Genomic DNA, 21,845 nt, shown 5'->3' on the forward strand with positions numbered 1-21,845 from the left:
TCGTGGTACGCAAACGGTTAATATTTTTTACCTTTGGAACAGTTCCAAATTACGCGTTATTTCTGGCAAGATATTCACTTCTGTGAAAACACGTTTTCCAGTCGCAGCCAAGTACTTGGCGCGTAACACTAGAATCCGCTAGTCCAGTGATAAAAAAAGATTATTAATCCGATAAAGATGTTAAATTTGTTATTAGCAACATTCAAAACATTGTACTTGATGGAAACTCCCATAAGAAGGGTAGAAATTCAGTTGAAGGAGTCTATAGAGAAAATTTTGCTTAACAATATATTTATGAATTTAATTTAATTGAATTTAATAATTAATTAATTAACAACTGAATTTAATATAATTGAAATTTCGGAAGAGTTTTCGTTTAATTTTCCGGATTAATTTAAAGAGTACGAAATTGAAGATATTGATGAAAATGATAAGGGCGATAGTGTGAATAACGAAAACTCTCACCACATTTTAATCTCAATCAACGCTGTTTATTTTTTGGGCCTATTTCGCGTCCGTACGTCTGGAGAAATCTCGATAGACTGTCGTCACTCTGGGGATCTCTACCAGAAAACCAGCACCCTTAAATACTAGTAGGAAGGGGAAGAAAACGACAGAGGAGTGTTCCGTCTTGCAACGGAATTTTATTTTTTTTTTGGCAAACGGTTTTCCATTAGTACAGTCAGGGGACAGCGAGACCCCATCAATAAACTAAATTAAGGTGCGTAGTCACAATCACACCAAGTCCGCTGTTGAAGCAACCATAAACGAAAATTTGGAAACACCGTCAGGTACACCATCTGCATCCATCTTTATTTTTATGATAGGATCACCCTATTGTGCCGTGTCGTCCACGTTCTCGGGTTTTTCCCGCCACCTGCGTTGTTGTGCGATATGGACTTCTAAGTTCCCTTTCCACCTCACTATTGACCAATGGTTTTCAAGTTTTCTCTCGACGAGAAGTATATAAGAACAAGAAACTCTTGACCAGCTCACTACGTTTTATTCTGGCTTAACCTCGTTGTCCATATCGTTCAACGTCGCGGTCGCTCGTCACTCTGACCTACGTTTCGTTCAGTCTCGTGGTCCATATTCTCAAGTCGCGGTTACTAATCACTCCGGTCTATCGTTCGCACATAGTCTTGATACGATTGTCTCTGTTAAGTCAGCCTTGTCAATCTCCACAATTCGATCGATCACAACATCTCCGCCAATCGATCATCCTTATACGATAAACCACGATCTATTTATTAAAACAGTTGTTCATTTTTAATTAAACGGACAATGGTATCGTCCTATTCCGCCACGCAGCGTAATCGGCCTTACAACCCGATAGATAGTTCATATCGCGGAGTAACGATATCAGGTGCTCATACGACGCACCTCTACAGGAGAGTTGGAAAGGAGATAGTAGGATGTCGAAGGAAAATCGTTAGCAACAGCGGGAAAAGAATCGTAAAGAATGGAAGGTTGGGAAATCCTTCGGGTCTGGTTTACGACGGTCGGACGGGCCCCAAAACGATCTCGAAAAACTCCGAGTACAATAAATAAATAAATAAATCTTCGTGCGGATCTGGTGTGCAGATGTAGGTTCGTACGAACCCCTGTTGTTAACTTCGAATTTGGAAATGTCCGTGGCGGCACGAACGACTGTTTTCTATTTCATGACGGGAGCTTGGCAGCAGTATGATGGCTGCTACAATGATAACGATGAAAATTGGTCTGAAGAAACATATGTTGAAGTTTGTCCACAGCCGGATGAAGATGTTGATATTGACTATATGCAGAGAGCTGTTGCATTCTGGAAAGGTGGACAAAAAAGATGTAAACTTGAGACAGTTCAACATCATATTAAACTTGTTTCATCCAAATGGTAATTATCTCGATGAGCTAACCGGATCGATATAGGAGGAACCAAACGAGAAAAATTTGCAAAAGTTACCGAGTATGTAATAAAAAATTTCGGGAAGGCAGTTGATATCTTGCACGATAGAGATATTCGACGACGGGCCTTAAAATCATATGAGGATAATAATAGTAATAATAACATAGAATTTGCAGTTTCGAGAACATGGCTATACAGGATGTCCCAGGTTTTAATGTTCAAACTTTGTTAGTATATTCTATGACACAAAGTAAGAAAAAAATGTTCTATAAACATAGGTCATATAGAGCTTTATTAAGAAGTTATAACAAAAATTCAGAATAGGAATAGTAATCAACTAAAAAAAAATAGAAAAAAATCTTCGATCGATGTCAATCATGTATTGTCAACAACGGTTATTAATACACATTTCGAAATGTATTAATAAACACAGCTTACATAAACACACGGCATGTGCTGATCTATTCAAGCCAATGCTCGCAGTAACAGCAAGTTGATTACTATTCCTATTCTGAATTTTTGTTATAACTTCTTAATAAAGCTCTATATGACCTATGTTTACATAACATTTTTTTCTTACTTTGTGCCATAGAATACACTAACAAAGTTTGAACATTAAAACCTGGGACACCCTGTATAATTTTAAAGAAACTCATCGCATTGTTTCTGGAGAAGTAACTAAATTTGTTACACGAAAAGCAAGAAAAAGTAGTTTACCCCTTGTCAAGGATGACTGACAATAAGAGCAGTATTGACCCACGCAGATATGCAACAAATTAAGTTTATAACAAGTTTGATAATAATTCTTCAACTAACTGTAAGCGATCAACTTCGAGGGGTCGTTTCTCTCCCTAAAGAAGAAAACAAGTCAATATAAAAAAATACGTATGCATTATTTTCTAATACTCTATAACATATCCAAAAACCAAAGCAATCGGTGGCAGAAATCCTTCGTAATCTCATTTCATCGATGCCTAATCGAATCTTCCACGTTATTCGACAAAAATGACAACTATACAAAAGAGTAATTTAGGAATAGAGAATAAATTGTTGTTAATCTCGGTATTATTCAATTGAAAAACGTGCGGCTTTATGGAAATTTCGTACTTCGTTTCTTGTTGAAATGCAAAACTTTACGTTTTTTTCTATAAATAAATGTTACATCTATGAATATGATCATGCATGTAGTATTTTTATTAATCCTAAAATGCTATCATGTAGTAGTTTCTCATTACTATAGCATAATCATAAAATTTCACCAAAAAATCAAGTGGTTTTATGGAAATTTCGGGCAGTGTATAACTATGGAACCCAGCTAACTTTCCAATCTACGTACATGTTGTTTTGGGGGGGGGTCCTGATTCCCGCAGTAATGATACAACAGCTCAGTTTGTAAATTGATTGTAAAGTGGTGTCGAGCATAGCCCAAACACCATAAAATTGTTGCTTCATGAGAACAACAACTGACGATTCGTTCACCAATATATATGTTACCGTGAATGACCGAAATTGGAGAATGTCGACTTTCACCGGTGAATGTCAACAGATACCAAATACGTCGGTGAAAGATCGAATATTTCATTACATTGTTGTACATTCGGACCCTCTCCGGTGTGTGTCGACAATCACAGATATGCTCTGGTGGAGGTCCAAAACCTGTCGTTGCAAATGGAAGTGTTCCACAAATAAATGCAGTTGTAAAAGCAAGGGACTCTTGTGCAATTCAAAGTGTCATAATAGTTTAAGTTGTTGCAGTAAATAAGATTTGAATCACATAAGTAAGTAATTTTTTATTACTATTATTTTCTTTTTTTCATGTAGAATGTACCGTGTATTTTAAATTCTTGGTCATTCCTTTCAGAAAGAGAGGCGAAGAAGTTACGTCACCCTTGTGGCGTTTTATAGCGACTGAATTACGGAGAAGAAAATATAAATCTCCAACATGTTCAACATTCACCATTAGTGCATGGTGAATGTCAACATTTACCGGTGTAAGTCAGAAATAAGGGTATTTAGCAAATATTTCGGACATACACCAAGCGACTATGTGAATGTTGACATTCACCGGTGAAAGTCGACATTCTCCAGATTTCGGTGTTTCACTGTAACATGTACATTCACGCGTATGTCCGATAGTTTCGTCTGGTCCATTATTAGTTTTGTCCTGTAGCACATTCAGAAAATATTTCACAGTCTTTCAACGTATTTGGGTCTTAATACAGCATTAGGATGTTCACTGTCAATGTGCTAATTCCGGTAATTAATAGACTGGGACGTTGATGCTATTTGAAAATCAAAATTGCCTTGTTCGTTTATGTGACCGGCATCTGTCATTATGACATCACACAACGAACTATTAAATGTATCTTAATTCAAAATGTTATTGCTCGCGGTGCTCCTTGTGAGCTTCGAGCCTTGTAGTATCTTGCACGTGGTGTGCCGACAAAAAACTATATTCGCTAACCGGGTGTTCTAACAACTAGCTTCCCGGGAGACCTCTGTATCCACTGACGACTCAGGGTGGATGAACAGCTCAGGACTGGTGGAATAACCGTGTGGCATCCACGAGGTCACCTCGGTTATCCCTACCTTTACTTAACCTAGGGTGGGCGGCAAGGAATTACGGTCCAATCACGGCAATCCCAAATCAAGTGAGACTGCCCCAAAACGGTGGGCCGGGAGTGGCGGGAGAGTGGCAAAATGACTCCCGCTAGACCTCCCGCGCTGATGGGCCTACGTGCCCGAACAATGCCAGACCCAACCGTAGTTGACTGGACCGTACTTAAGGACCAGGAGACGTTATGACGGTGCCAGATGTGCCCGGGAACGGCCCGGGACAGACCCATACCGTCCGGGTACCCAAACACATGGCCCCTGCCATAAATCCTGGCCACTTGGCCGTAACATACCGCCCACCTTGAACTACCCTAGTTCAACAACAATTGATTATAAAATCGGCGGTGGCTCAACGGTACTCGATCCGGTGAGCTCGTCTTCGAGAGGCAGCAAGCAAATCCTGGTGGTGGGCCTCTTCAATGTCCCCTGGGCTGTACGGAGGGTGACCACCCTGCAGACACCATCCTGACCGGGATGCAGCTCCCAGATGCGACCTAGGGCCCACTTCATGGGGGGTAGATTGTCCTCCTTGATGAGAACCAGAGCACCGACCTTGGGAACAACAGCGCATCCTTGTCTCCATTTCCGACGTTGTTGGAGCCCATGCAGATATTCCTGGTGCCAGCGCTTCCAGAAGTGCTGAACCATCTGCTGTAACAACTGAAACCTATTCAGCCGGTTTCGCGGGGTGTCCAGGAGATGGACATGAGGCAATGCCGTCAACGCCTCTCCCACCAAGAAGTGACCAGGCGTCAGTGGGTTCAGATCAGAAGGATCGGACGACAAAGGATGGAGGGGACGGGAGTTAAGACAGGCTTCAACCTGTGTTAGTACCGTACACATCTCCTCAAATGTGAGCCTCTGCTCGCCTATCACACGTCTCAGGTGCGTTTTGACGGAGCGGACCGCCCGCTCCCACAATCCGCCAAAATGCGGCGCGCGAGGGGGGATCAGCTGCCATTGGATCTTGTTTTGAGCCAATGCCCCTTTAACCTTGTCGTTGTGAGCGGGGGATGCCAGTAAGTGACCCAGGTCCCTTAACTCATTTCGCGCTCCAATAAAATTCGTGCCATTGTCCGAGTGTATGACACGACACATTCCTCGTCGCGCAGTGAATCTACGTAGGCAGTTCAAAAATGAATCAGTGGTCAGATCCACTGCCAACTCCAAGTGAACTGCCTTGGTCACAAAGCAAACAAACAGGCATAGATAGGCCTTTCTACTAGTTCGAGAACGCCCGCTGTCCACTACTAGAAACGGGCCGGCATAGTCCACGCCACACGTAGAAAAGGCCCGAGCAGGAGTAACGCGATCGGCTGGTAAATTACCCATTTGGGGTTGCGCGGCGCCAGGCTTCGTCCGGAAACATATCATGCAACTACGCAGAACCTTCCGCGTGATTCGTCCGCCTGATGGAATCCAGTAGTTCGCGTGAAGAGATGCGAGAGTTTGTTGGCAACCGGCATGCAACAATCGGAGATGCTCGCGCCGAATTATCAGGACTGCCAGAGGACTGGAACTTGGTATTAAGATCGGATGTTTTCGCGAGAAGGCTATCGGAGCATTCCGCAGGCGGCCGCCCACCCTAATGATCCCGAGTTCGTCCACGAAGGGGTTTAGGGACAATAACGAGCTTGTTCGATCTAACGGCTGCCTAGCTCCTAGCTGCCTCATTTCCACGCTATGGTGATGGTTTTGCGTGACCCTGATTACAATTCGTTCGGCTGAGGAAAGTTCCGTGACTGACGGGGAACCCTGACACTTGCTTCGCGAAGCCTTATCCGTCCGTTGACTCTTGGAGCAAAATCTAAGAACGTATGCTAGGATTCGTAGCAATTTGCTGTAGCATGACTGCCCTTCAATCAGTTTCAAGACTGGGTGCTCCGGGCTAACCGAGGTTGTCAATTTAACTAACTGAACCGATCGCGCCTCTGGTACTTCTACGGTGGATATTTTGACCTCCCTATGGGGCCAGTCTCGTTCCTCTGATATCAACCAGTCGGGGCCGTGCCACCACAACTTATTGCCTTTCAGAACCGTGGGACTCGCACCGCGTGACAAAAGATCCGCGGGGTTGTCCGACGAGATGACATGTCCCCAACTGGTGATCTCAGTCAAAGTTTGCACCTCGGCGACCCTATTCGCGATAAATGTTTTCCACCTCGAGGGGCTGTCCTTGAGCCAGGCAAGAACCACCTGGCTATCGGTCCAGCAGTGGATCCTTAGCGCCTTGATTTTTAAAGCTTTTCGAACCCTCGCAATTAGCCTAGCCAATAAAACTGCACCGCACAGTTCTAAACGCGGTAGGCTAACTGTTTTCAACGGTGCCACCCGAGACTTGGCACACAATAAAAATACGACCCAAGAACCGTCACTTGCCCGGGAGCGCAGGTATACGGCAGCCCCGTATGCTCGTTCCGACGCGTCGGAGAACCCGTGTATGGATACGTCCCGCTGCACCTGCAACACGCGCCGCGGAATTCGCAATTCGGAGACTGCGGGAATCTCACCACGAAACCTTTGCCACTGAGCGTGCAAGGATTGGGGCAAGCTTTCGTCCCATCCAAGCCGAATCTGCCAAAGCAGCTGAATGAACATTTTTGCCTTCACGATCACGGGGCCAATTAATCCTAGCGGGTCGAAAATTTGGGCAATTTCAGCTAGTACATGCCGCTTAGTTATACGCGAAGGTTTCCCATGCCCTACGTCGTACCCTAATTTGTCATCGGATGTCGACCATAATAGGCCCAAAATCTTGGGCTCGCGATCTAGTGATTTGAATGTCAAGTTTTGGGCGTTGTCTACATTCCGATCTGCCAACCTGAGATCGTTGCTTGCCCATTTCCTGAGCGGAAATCCGGCCTTGGCTAACACCGAAGAAAGCTCATTTCGCAACCCTAACGCCTGCTCATAAGTTTCGCAACCGGTCAGCAGATCGTCGACATAGAAGTCGCTCAGGATGACTTCGCTAACATCTGGCAGCGAGTGCGCGCAATCCTTCCCGATCTGCTGAAGGACCCGAGTGGCCAGGTAGGAAGCGGACGCGGTGCCGTAGGTGACGGTGTTGAGGCTGTACTCCCCTATGGCATCGTGTTCTGAAAAGCGCCACAGGATGCGTTGGTAGCTTCGGTCTTTCCCTCTAACCGCGACCTGGCGATACATTTTGGCAACATCCGCGGACACAACAATGGCATGTTTACGAAATCGCAACAGGATGTCAAACAGCTCATCCTGTGTGGGGGGGCCTACCCTTTGTGTATCATTCAACGAAACGCCCGACGAGGTTTTCGCTGAACCATCAAAGACGACCCGAAGTTTGGTGGTCGTGCTATTGCCCTTCATCACTGCATGATGAGGCAGGTAATAGCTACCGCTGACCCCTCCTATGTCCTTCGGATCCAATCTTGACATATGGCCCAGATTTTCATACTCGCGAAGGAACTCCTTATACTGCTCTTGGAGGTCGGGCTGCTTCCTGAATTTGCGTTCTGGATTCAGAAGCCTACGTTCCGCCTGAGGACGGGACTCTCCCAATTCATGGATCCTATCGTTGAACGGAATCGCTACCACGAATCGCCCCTGCTCGTCGCGCCTAGTATTTTCAACGAAGTGCTGCTCGCACGGATCGTGGTCCTTGCCATTGACTTCCGCGTTACCGACCTCTTCGACCTCCCAGAACCGAGATAGGCCGATTTCCAAATCGGAGTTCGTCGCAGTGTGACACGACATTGCCCTATGCCGGGGCGTCGAACCCGGTAAACCACCACCTAACACCCAACCGAGCAGCGTTTTCTGCCACATCAGATTCCCCACGCCTACCCTAACACGGCCGATGCACAACAGGTCCCAAAACAGACCTGCCCCAATTAATAAGTCGACAGGGCCCGTGGTCTGAAAGTGGGGATCGGCCGGTAAAATACCCGGAGGTGTGGTGATCCTGATTTTATTCAACGCAACGTTGGGCAGCTCTTCCGTGATGGTGTCCATCACCAAGCACGTGAGGGCTGATTTAAAGTTCCCTATCCGCGATTTCATTGCCAGCTGGGCAGAAGATCGGATCGGGTTCTTCGTCAGTCCTAAGCTGCCGACCGTTGCGTCGATGGCCCGTCGAGGCAGTCCGATGCGCTCGCAAAACGCGGTGGTCACGAAATTGGCCTGGGAACCTACGTCTAACAGTGCCCTGCACTCGTGATACTTCCCCTTGCTGTCGCCTATCAAAACCGACGCCGTAGACAAAACAGTACATTCAGTCAACACGTTAGCGGCGTGTGACTGCAAGACATGGGCGTTGAATGACCCGGGAAGTTCCTCCTGGGGTGAACTCTCCGGAGCTGCGGAAGCTGCTTCTTTGTGCAGCAAGGTGTGGTGTTTGTTACCGCACCTTCGGCAATTTGAGCGAGTGCAGGCCCTTGCGCCATGATTTGGCGCCAAACAGTTAAAACATAGGTGCGAACTCCTCACAGCCCCGTGCCTTTGTTCGACGGACATGGCCAAGAACTCGGGACAGTGGCTGATCACGTGGATCCCGTCACATAGCCTACATTTTTCTGTCTGATTCGCGACGTGGGTCGCGGGGACGAAAGGCTTAAAACCCCCCTGCCGCCGTGGGGTGTTTTTTGGGCGGTCAGAACCTACATTGCCCATGACCGATTGGTTCGACTCCCTACGCTCGAGATATTGAGCCCGCTGCTCCAAGAAAGTCGCAAACTCCTTGAGAGTGGGCGACTCGCTTGAATGCATAGAGCGCTTGTCCCACTCGTCCAGGGAAACCGGGTCCAGCTTTTTCGCCAGGCATTTGCTAATAAGCGCGTCGCGGAATTGCTCAGGGGTAAGAAGAGACTCGAGGGCGCGGATGTTGTTGATAGCGGTGTCGGCAAACTCGCTAAGCCCCTTACTGCACGGCCTTTTAAGTTGCTCTAAGTCTAGAAGGGAGTTTAGGTGGTGGTTCACGAGCAATCTGGGGTTGTCGTACCTTTCCCTCAATCGCTCCCAAGCTAACTTGTAGTTGCTTGCCGACACGCTGTAAGATTCTATGACGCGCGCGGCGGATCCCGATAAGGCGGACGTCAAGTAATTAAAGCGATCGATGTCATTTAACCTGTCCGAATCGTGAACCAGCGAAGTGAAGGTGTCGCGAAAACGGATCCATTGCTCACAGTCCCCTTTGAACGTGGGCAATTTTATGGTAGGCAGACGAACCGCGGGGAAGGTGTCAGAAAGCGAAGGCGTGGCGCTATGTTGAGTATTGGTCGCAGTGACTGAGTTTCCGCGAGCTCTCAGAAGGAGTGTCTCGGCCTTGGACATGATCGTGTAATAATTGGTTTCAAAGGACTCGCGCTCGGCAAACTGCGCTTCCTCGTGTGGGGTGTCCATGACAGCACATTCTATTTGGGTCTGAATGCGGCTGAAGGTTTCGTAGAGACCCTCACTCGTTCTCACGCGTTTCTCAAAAGCTATTACATCTGCTGTTGCGCCTTCAGACTCGAGGAATTTTTTGAACATGGTGAGTCTGGCCTTGAGAGTCCGGCGCTCACTAACGCATGACTTTACAGTTTCCATGATGTGTAAGGCTAACACAGATTAAAATAATGGAAATGACTCACGGAATAGGCGGGTTGGATTAGCGTGACCACGTGGCTTCCTCAAATCGTCCCTTAGAATGCCTGCTGCGTCCTGGCGGCTAGAGGTGCGTCCAGAGTCCCAGTAGACAATGACGTCCTGGATGCTGTTGCCTCGACGATGGAAGCTTACGTTGCGTGGCTCTTGCTGCAATCTCGAGTGGTCTTGCGCTCGAAGCGTGGACCCTGATGACGACTGTCTCTTGCTCCTATCACGTCCAGGGGTGTGGTGAGCCCAGTTCTCACACACGGCAGCCGCACTGGATGTACAAAAGACAGCGGACTTCCAAGAGGTCGAAGTTCTTCCTTTTCCAAAATCCGTTGGGGGACCAAATGTTATTGGTTGTATTAACCCTTGAAGATGCACGCCGCTTGCTGCTATCACGTCCAGGGGGGTGTTGAGCCAAGTCCTCACACACAGGCGCCTCACTGGATGTACAAGTCGACGGCCAAGTCTTCCAACAATGTTACAGTACTGTGTGGACCTTTCCACACAGTATCCGGCTCGAAGGACCAAATGTTATTGGTCGTGCAAACCCTTGAAGATGCACGTCGCTTGCTGCTATCACGTCCAGGGGGGTGTTGAGCCAAGTCCTCACACACAGGCGCCTCACTGGATGTACAAGTCGACGGGCAAGTCTTCCCACAATGTCACAGCACTGTGTGGACCTTTCCACACAGTATCCGGCTCGAAGGACCAAATGTTACACTACTGTGTGGACCTTTCCACACAGTATCCGGCTCGAAGGACCAAATGTTATTGCTCGCGGTGCTCCTTGTGAGCTTCGAGCCTTGTAGTATCTTGCACGTGGTGTGCCGACAAAAAACTATATTCGCTAACCGGGTGTTCTAACAACTAGCTTCCCGGGAGACCTCTGTATCCACTGACGACTCAGGGTGGATGAACAGCTCAGGACTGGTGGAATAACCGTGTGGCATCCACGAGGTCACCTCGGTTATCCCTACCTTTACTTAACCTAGGGTGGGCGGCAAGGAATTACGGTTCAATCACGGCAATCCCAAATCAAGTGAGACTGCCCCAAAACGGTGGGCCGGGAGTGGCGGGAGAGTGGCAAAATGACTCCCGCTAGACCTCCCGCGCTGATGGGCCTACGTGCCCGAACAATGCCAGACCCAACCGTAGTTGACTGGACCGTACTTAAGGACCAGGAGACGTTATGACGGTGCCAGATGTGCCCGGGAACGGCCCGGGACAGACCCATACCGTCCGGGTACCCAAACACATGGCCCCTGCCATAAATCCTGGCCACTTGGCCGTAACACAAAAGTTCAAACATTTTTAACATTATTTAAATGTCACTTTTCTGATAGATCATTCTCGAAAGAAGCGAATCAGATGTTTTGCGAACGGCGAACCTCTGTAGCTTGCCTTTATTCCATAAAGTTTGAAGGTAAATAATTATATATTTCGAATTTGTTAATTGTCTACCATTGTCTTTTATAAATAACGTAAAGATATTAATACAGTAAAACAAAGGCAGGAGATAAGAATAAAAATAAGAATGGCGAATCAATAAATTATCATGGGCAAATATTTTTAATGTGTAGAATGGCAAGTTTTACAAAATCAGCATCTGCACTTATTTTACACACGTAAAACCGTCCTAAAATATTGGATATTTCGTATATAAAGCAAATTATTGTTCACCTCTATGCAAACTTGAAGGGCCAAATATAGTAAATTCTCTCGAATTGTCCCTCAGCTTGTAAACAAAAATGAATAATTTGGGAAGAGCAGATACGATTATTCGAGTCTCGTGGCTCGTTCTCATAGCCGCGGGGCTCGAGTAATCGTATCTCGTCTTCCCAAATTGTCCATTTTTGTGTACAAGCTGAGGAACAATGAGAGAGAATATATTGTATTTGTTTCCAGGATCTCGCTTGGTCAAATACTTTTTTCCCATCATCGTTTTCGTTACTCACTGTATTTTTCATATGAATTATGCGTCGCGTATTTATTCAATATATGTCCAATTTAAAATTGCCAAGACTTTTATATTTATGGTGTCGAATTTGAGGTCCAAACAATCTAGACTTTAAAAATTTATTCATTACTATTGCTTCTGGCTAAATATTTATTACCACGAGTTGTATTCTGTAAAATGTATCAGCTATTTGTCTTCAGCTACTTATATCATTGCTGTGTTAAATCTATTTAATCAACCTTGTAACATGTTCGTTGCCATTCGCCATTTTTTTTACAGAATTATAACATTCTAAATATTGACAATTAGTCAAAAATCGAAAATGCAGTGTACGAATACTTTTTACGCTGATTGTACATCTACAGGTTACATATTCTTTAAAATACAAAGAAACAATCCCAATTTGTAAAACGTATTAACACTATGCCGTCCGATGGCACCACGCTGGTGCCATGCAAAAACTATCTGTTGTATGCCGGTGGTACCACTTTGGTGCCATTTTAAAAAACTGAAATAACATTTGAACTATATTTCTTGGGTGTTAAAAGGCAGCAAACTAACTATAGCATTGTGCTTATTCAACTAACAATTAAGTACGAAAATTCTTGGATGACATATTTTAATTTTAGCAATTTATATTACCGCTATCTTCGAAATTTTTCTTTTAAATCTAAAATTTCCAAGCTATTATGCCGGCGTCAAACAAAAGAATCATATCTAAGATCTGCGGACCTAGTGTTAAAACGGATCTAGTGTTAAAAAAAAGTTGTCATGACATTAATCCTTTTAAACATGCTGTGTACTTTATATGTTACTTGGTATTACTTAATATTACTTTCTATTATTATATACTATTTTATTTTTAGAAGACCCAATATCGATACTAAACCTATACGCTGCTATATGTATGTAGACGAAGAATTAATTACAGTAGTGGCAGCAGTTTCTTTGTAAACATTCTCGGTAACTAAAGGCAAGTGACGGTAGGATGCATTAGGAAAAGTTATTCGAACTGATACCTTTGGCAGCACATTTCAAGTTCGTTCAAATTAGAAGTGGGTTTCCTACAGTAAATAATTACATCTCATTTAAACAGTATGTGCATTTATTCGTCGGTGTTTAAACTGCAAAACCTTAAAACTGTGACGAATCTCGGAAGATATTAAAACAAATATGGATCCATCGGTATACCTATGCCTAGACCGGCACACACGAAAATATTGTTCGTTATTTTGGTATTTGCTTTTTGTGATAGTTTATTTGGTGTTTGCGTTTTCGCATATACACTTCTGTAGCTTTCCTCTCAATACTGTCTGGGACAAGAAAACGAGCCAACAAATAAATACACGTAAAAATACAATCGGTAACAGAGGTAATGTTTGACGTATTGCATGCGTGTACGTATGCATATGTGTTAATATCAATAACAAAATTAGAGTGTGTTAAGACGCGATTAATTTTTAGAATTTTTAGAAGATAAATGGAGTGTGTTTTGTTTGAAGCAAGTAAGGCGAATAAATAACATAAATAAATTGCTCTTTCATGATGTTTCCAGTTCTTTACACAGAAAATAAACGTTTTACGTTATCGATCACATTTTCAGTCACTTATAAACGAAATTAATGTCTTATATTATCGAGAAAAGTAGGTACATCGTACAATAAAGAGTTAAAGAATAAAAACTGCTTATTTGCAACACTACCACTTGGAATAACATTATTCTTGATACTATTCTGTGAAATATTATTTTCTTATATTTTAATAAAATACTTATTTCAGAATAGTATTTCTGTGAGTAGCTAATATAAATAAAATATATATTTGAAATATATATTTTCACATGTAATTGCTATTTCGAAGAAAGTATATTTGCCAAATTCCGTATTACGTGTGAAAAGATACAAATACATATGTATAGTCTATTTACTAGTTCGAAAATCTATTTTTTCCCAGGAGCAAGATTCAAGAAATGTCAGAGACTCATTCATCACTCGTATAAAAAAATATATTGAAGTTGCTGGACATCATTTTGAGTATCTGTTAACACGTTGAACGCCACGTCATCCATATCTGGGTGACGGCTATATTTCCGCAGTCTTCGTCCAATTAAAGTAGGATTTTGGAGATAATTTATAGTAATTTTATTCGTAACACAACTATGACGAGTATAGACAGTATATGGTAACAATAAAGTATAAAATAAACAAAAACAAACATTAAAAATATACTTATAATAATAATAAAATAAAATAATAAAATATAAAATATACTTATATTTAAATTTGTTTTTAAAATATTATAACATTCCTGGACACTCAGAACAATACGTTATAGTCTTTTGCAAACTTTTTTTTGCTTCGTGGCGCCGGGAGAACCTCCACCGATTCACGCAGGGCGTTCAACGTGTTAAAACAAAATTTTCTTCATTCATCCTTCTACCAGAATTCTTTCATTATCTCCGTGAATTTCCTAGTGTTTATGTTTAATTTTTTGTACCCAAGATCACGCAAAGGTCACAATATTATAGATATTTGGATACCTTTTGATCACAGTTATCGCATTGCGATGATGAAAATATGTAGTTCCATATAAAAAAAACTTCGAAGACCTTGAAGTCTCGAAAAATATGACCCTGAGAAAAACGTATATCCTATCACAGAATTTTTTCCTTAGGACAAAATAATGTTTCTCTGTCATTTCTCCATATTATAAAAAATAACCGAAATACACAAGACAGTCAAGACAGTCAAGATATCGCACTGCATACTGGGTGTTCCAATTAAGTAGATCCTACTGAATATGTTTCAAACTATTGATAATACGAAATAATATTGCAGACAAACGTTCGATGGAAGAGACAGACGTTTGTTCGCAACAGGGCAGTTTCACATTACAGCGACTTGATTTGGAAAAGTCAGCGTAACAATACAATAATTAATTAGTAATTAATTAATACTATAAATAACAAATGAAACGATATTCATAAAGTGCGTCTTTCATTGCGCTATTTAATAAAAGAAAGCTATGAATGGTTGCATTGCTGCAATTTCGTACACAAACTGTATGAATTTATTTTAATAAATCGAATCTGTAATTTTACATTCCTGAATTGACTGTTTTTCGAAGAGTGCTTTATAGTAAAAAAAAAAAATTAGAAATATTTAACTTCGAAATTTTGAAATAGGTAAGTGATAAAAACGATCGGATCATGTAGTAAATAGCATTCATAACAACGAAATTTTTGCCAAAGTTATTACATTCAGAGTTGTCACTTCACTTTATTTCTTGGATATCTCTTCTACAAACATCCAAAAATTTTACGATTACGTATATTGATCTATTCTATTATTTTTTCTCGAAGTACGTATCAAAGTAACTGTAGACAGCAATTTTTTCTCTCTTAATATAATATAAAATTACAATCACAAAATATGAATAGAAACACGTTCCGTACCACGTGTACCACCGATGGTACACGTTAATCTTTCCATTCAGTCCGCCTGTACCACCGATGATACACGTTAACATATTTATCGAATGCTCTAACAAGATGTATTTTATAATAAGTTTAAGATATTTTATAGTATGTTCAAGATTGAAGAATATATTTCTACTAAAAGCAAGAGGCATTATATATGAAAAATGCAGTATAGAACAAGTCAAATAAGTTTTTTAATTGTAATATGTACAATAATTAATAACACATGTACAATAATAATATATCAATCTTTGACCAAAACATCAAATGGCCTGAATAAAAAGTCGAGATGGGTCGACAGGAAACTTATTAAAGCATTTTTTGAAAATGGACATACAGTTACCCACTAAAAAACTTTATAAAAATCAGACTAAATGATTCCAAATTTCTTGAAATGTTAGAGATTAGTTTACCAGACAATATTTGATCAAATATTTGTAGAAATTGGACTCATTTTGGATGACAACAAAAAAATTGTTTTTCAATTTTTGTATTTGACCGTAGAATGAAAATTTTAGCGGTGCATTTTGTAGGTCTAGATAACTTATAAACAGAGAGATGTATAAAAAAAAGTATTTTATGAAATAAATGACTGCCCAGAATAATTCATCACTGCTCGGCCTTTTGTAAATATATACGCAACTTAAACGACCATAATTCATTCTGCATTTTTGTACTGGTTTATGTATTTATTATTGCATTGCAAGGAAATTTAATTTTCAAGTAATGGATAGCATATAGGACAAAAACATAAGAAGTTCAAAAAGTCTATATTTTTTAAACATCATTTATTAAAACAAATAATGAACAAGGGAATAAATAACTGAATAAATAAACATACAACAGCTAAAGTTAGGTCGAAAAGAATCTGTATTCGACCCGCGGGGATTAACAATTAAATCGATTGACCCAATTATCGAACTTCACCAAATAAGTGACATTAAATTTGTCCCGACACATATAGAGGAAAGTTGCCAACATCGTACGCCTTGAAAAAATTGTAGGTCCGCGGATAAATGAATGCTCTTTTTTTTTAAAAAGTTACGGTTATATCTTCATATAAGACAAGAACTTGTCTAAGATAATGTTCCGAGTTCTGTGAACTCCCCGCGTTGCGGCATTTTATCAATAACAGCTTAAATGGTAACGATACGCAACACAGATTTCGAATTAAAGTTAATCTCTCGACGATCTATCACTTCCGCTGGACGGTCATGTATCGACTGCTGATTATCTGTCGGTACTACAGATCCGTGGCAACCCGTATCTTTTATTATTTCCTTAGGGATTGTACACCACAGAACAGTTTTATATTAGAGAGACTTAATCTGAACCAAGGCATCGTAAGATTAACTAAGTGATTCTACATTTTGAAACTGTCTAAAAAGATACGGTTTTTTCTACCGGTAACATAGATCATATCGTTTTGTCACAAAAATCGTAGCCGATTCTAAAGTAGGACAATTTAGTTTATGAACAATAACTAGTTGATAAAAACTAGATTACTAAATTGGACACTGGATTTTATGTATTCATAAAACATTGAATTCATAAAATTTTATGTATTCATAAAACATTCAGTGAAAACATTAAAAAATTTCAAAATACTATTGTATTATTTTCAATTCAACAAAATCATTAAGGATAAAAAGAATTGTGTATACAGATTCATTATCCCGCAATTAATGTAAACCATTTAAACAAAATCATCTGTAAAAAGAACAAAGACATGTTAACAGTAACTTGATTTAGATATTTAAGATCCTGTGCAGTACCCGTAATACACTGCAACTTGCATATTACATATTAACGTAGTACAACTTACATATTACATAATTCTTAACACATTCTTCCTGTGCCACTGATCGTAAATTTTTTCTTTGACTTGTTATCGTAAAAAGGCAAGAACTTTTAGTTACTCAAAATTTTATACAGAATTTCTCCACATTGAAATGATTTAAGAAATCGTATATACAGTGGGCGTAGAAAGTATTCGTACATCTTTTAAAACAGAATAACTTTTTTATAATTATATATAATTATTTTCATAAATTGTAATTTGTTGAAACGATAAAAGAATAAAAAAATGATGTTTTCTTTCAACTTCTTTATCTGAGGCTATAACGAAAATTTAAAAAATGCATTTTGTAGATCTCGGTAACATGTATGCATGCTGAAAATTTCATCAAAATCGGTCGACGCATCGTCTAGCTACAGTTACTGAAAGATGTAAAAATTTCTTGCTTTTGGTTGAAATTCGTGAAAAACTGCGATCTTTAATCCAGACAATTCATGTCAAGGTCAACCGATTTCGACGAAATTGTCAGCATACACATAACTTACCGAGATCTACAAAATGCATTTTTTTAATTTTCGTTCTAGGCTCAGATAAAAAAAATGAAGAAACATTATTCTTTAATTTTTTATCATTTCAACAAATTGCAATGTTTGGAAATAATTTTTTAGTCATTATCTAGTAGACTAATCCCATTATCATCCCAAAAACATTTAGACCGCTTGGCCTAATTATAAAAAAGTTATTCTGTTTTAAAAGCTGTACGAATACTTACTACACCTATTGTAAGTATCATGTAGGCCATATTTCGGAGTCTTATAAAATGATTAATTTACCTTGATATAAGAAATAATAGAAAATATCAGAAATTTAATTAATGTACAAGAAAATATAATGGAGACATTTTTGACAATAACATTGCTTATAATTAGGCTACGGATCTTCATTCAAATCGCAATTGTCATATATCATTTCATAAAAATCTGAATGAGAGGAACAAATTCAATTCACCAACTAGAAAATATTTTATGGTGAAAATATGATAGCTATTGTTATTAATGTTTGTTAACGTTAAAACTAATTATCCTATTTCGTGCAATCAAGGTTACAAATGTATCTTCGTTCTAAAGCATTACTTCTGAAATGATATTATCTTTATGTGTTTCTGACCTGTTCTATTTATTCGCTCTGTTGAAAAATCGACTACATTCACCACATTAATAAAGTATAATATTAATTAGAAAGTGTATTCTATGAGGCAAATATGTACACTAAAACTATCAGTGAATACGTACATCTTTCAATCATTTAAAAAAAGTGTAAATGTCATAAATGCACGAAGATCTGTAGTCTACTTATTCCACATATAATATACAGGACACTAATTACATTAGTCAAACGTGACCATTTGAATTCAATCTGGAAGGTGCGAAACAGTAGACTGTTAGGGACAAAATTGTTGTATTATGAAATCACTAGACTGTAAATGATATATACAATACATAATAATAAATTAATACACGGGCTACAGTTTAGGTGATTGATACACATTTGGCAAATTTCCTCTACTTAAATCCCTATAATATCGAAAATCAACTGTTGTTCACATATGTATATTTCGTTACATATGAACAAGAGAAAGGAGAACCTATCAGTAAGAAGCTCTTATCCCAACAATACACGATTTAACCACGTACTTTCCCTAATCAGAAACACTATTTTTATCGATATTTTATATGCATCTATTTTTATCAAATGATATTGATATCATGATTATTCAAAGTAATTTCAAATTAACATTTTAAAAAGTGTCTCTTAAACCTCTTCGATAAAAATAGTTTTACTAGTGAATTTAACAACAAAAGCTCCACAACCCCGTATCGTAAGATTTAAATACATTATAAACGCGACTACAGTTTATGCACTCCAAATTCATTTTTTGCGAATTATATTCATCGTTTTTCATACCAAATTTAGTCTTTAGCGGCATAATTCATTTCAAATGAAATAAATTCTTTTGCAAATCAAATTCATCCTTTTGTAAGTCAAGTCCACAATTTTACAAAACAAATTGACAAGTCGGAGTATCATAAATGATTGTCTTATATATATCCAAAAAAATGTATTTGATTTAGAAAAAAATGGAAAATGTGATAATGACCTACAAAAGCTGTATAATTAATTAACGTTGACAAAATAGTAACCACTTGGGCGTATTACGAGGACAAACTCTAGTCAATGTTATAATATAATACATTCTCTACACATTGATTCGGCTTTAATTCATCGAACAAAAAAAAGAAACGATCCGAACGGTTCGTATCTCTTTTAAGAATTTTAGTTCTTAATCCATTCCACTTTGAAACACATTTAATACTGTTGTTCAGGCCACGCAAAGTAATTGCTCGTACACGAGACACATGCCAATATTGTCCTCTAACGTGGTCCCTGTGTCCTGTCCAGGACCAAAAGCGACTCTTATGCGAAAGGGCGTTGCCCAAGTCTCCACGCGGCACTTTCCCTCTTCATCCAGCTCGTTTTGATCGCACAGAGAGTTACCGCAGTGTTCAAGATTGCAAATTCCGGCCTCGTTATTCCCTGGCTGTAACAGAGAATTTTCGTGATATTATTCACCGATCAAAAATGCAAGAGTAAGCCGCGCATTTAATCCACGTATTATACCTGGAAGGTATTATTTTAACCCTTTAACCCTTTACAGTTCTACATCAAGCCAAATCGACATTGGCTTTTGCTCTAATAAGGTAGATGTGTTAGTGACTGTGATTGCGTACTCTGACTATTATTGTGCACACACATACTCTGGTTACTCTTAAATCTAATAAGATTTAACCTTAAGAGATCGAAGAGTGTTAATTTTCTTCAACAAGAAGAGGGTGCAATTACTGTGCAGCCTTCCCCTCTCCACTCCACTTGATTACTGTGCCCTAACTGTAATTTTACTTACATTTAAAAATAACATTATTAAATTAAAGCTATTGAATTTGATCTATAATTTTTATAATTGTATCAAAACTTGAATTTCTTAAGACCCATGAAATGTAAAAATTGATTTAAAAAATTTCTGATATCGGTTTGACGGATTTTTGCCTTGATCTTGTCGAAACAGTTAAGAAGCATGTTGCACATATGTGTGCAACCTACATGTAATATCGTAGATGCATTTAAGTTTTATACATAACCATATAATTAAATGAATGTTTATTTGACTCTTGAAAATAATGACGTAATAGATTTTTATTTAGTTGCACATGTGCTCTTCTTTGTTGTTTCGTTTCGTAGACGTCTTCGGAATCTATTCGAATCACTGAGACTCTACCATAAAGTTCGAATCATCTCGAATAATGCAGAACCTCGATTAAACGGGACACAAATAATTGAGACTCTCATGTGATTCAACAACTGAAACTAATTTAGGACTTGTTTCTATTTTACTGTGTACTGTAACCGGATTAAGTTTTCATGTCTCTTTCGATGTGTGCGTTGATTACTGAGCCATCTCATGGCAAACCACGTATTACATCTAATCTTACTTGTTGGATCCGTAAAATATTTGTTCGTTTAGACAAAAGCAATCCGATGTTATAAACAGTTCACACCGAGCCTTCGACAAATAAACATGTTATAGCTTCGTTTTTGAATAATAAATTTGCCACATCATTACCTACAATGGGAATATATAATAATTAACATTTGAATAAGAATATATAATAATAAATAATGCTAAATTATTTAGTACGGAATATTTCATGTTTTTACTTTTAATTGTCATAGGATTAATTACCTAAAACTGATCACAGTAATTAGGTCAGTTATGAAAAAATTCGTACTTACATAAAAGACATCAACATATAATTTAAATGTTTTAAAAAGTGCGATATAGGTACGAAAGAATATTTAATTCCTCGAAAAATTCAGATTATTAATTATTATAGGTCTAAGCGTTAGAATGTAAGTCTAAAGAAACAAAAAATGTGTGCAGGATATTTTCAAGCGGGAAATACGGGTCCTTGAACCATTTTTATTTGATACACGATCGACCGCATCGCGAATCCCGATATCCACTCGATTCAAGATAAAACAATAGAACATAAAAATGCACTGGGATCACGAACACGAATGCGAATACGGATCTCACCCTCTGTGCTGGTTTTTCATTTTATTGTCCGTTCAGGCGCCCCTAAAGGCATACGGAATTGGAAGAGGCAGTCATACTGTATCACTGTATGCAGGCACAAGCTTCGTGATGCCGATACACTGTTCCGTTGACGATGAATAAAATCCGCAATAATAAAGTATATAGCTCGGACAATGACAGGGAAAAGCATTCCAAGCGGAACCTTGTCCACCATGGGTATGACGAATGAAGAAACATCAAATCAAATAGCAGAAAGTGCAGCTATAAAATTCTAGAACGGATTCTTGCACTTCGGATCTGTTGGCGCTGGTATAATCAGAATCTATATTATATTTAAAATATACAAAACAA

At 39.7% G+C, this 21,845-nt stretch overlaps 2 protein-coding genes across 2 annotated transcripts in view; both read right to left on the reverse strand.

The window, feature by feature from the left end:
* Positions 1-4,831: 4,831 nt before the first annotated feature.
* LOC117220354 (uncharacterized) lies at positions 4,832-18,143 on the reverse strand. Its single transcript, XM_076521016.1, has 4 exons — positions 18,114-18,143; positions 10,550-10,758; positions 10,132-10,379; positions 4,832-10,071 (listed from the first exon to the last, which is right to left on the reverse strand). Exons 1-4 carry the CDS (start codon positions 18,141-18,143, stop codon positions 4,832-4,834), a joined length of 5,727 nt encoding a protein of 1,908 aa, XP_076377131.1.
* Positions 16,315-21,845, reverse strand: part of LOC117228270 (uncharacterized) — a 59,035-nt gene continuing 53,504 nt past the window's right edge. The window contains exon 4 of the mRNA XM_076520714.1: positions 16,315-19,940. Coding sequence (XP_076376829.1) covers positions 19,722-19,940 — 219 coding nt within the window. The 3' untranslated portion in view covers positions 16,315-19,721. The remainder of the gene's footprint in view (positions 19,941-21,845) is intronic.

This window comes from Megalopta genalis, chromosome 4 (assembly GCF_051020955.1).
Source record: "Megalopta genalis isolate 19385.01 chromosome 4, iyMegGena1_principal, whole genome shotgun sequence".
Taxonomy (NCBI): domain Eukaryota; kingdom Metazoa; phylum Arthropoda; class Insecta; order Hymenoptera; family Halictidae; genus Megalopta; species Megalopta genalis.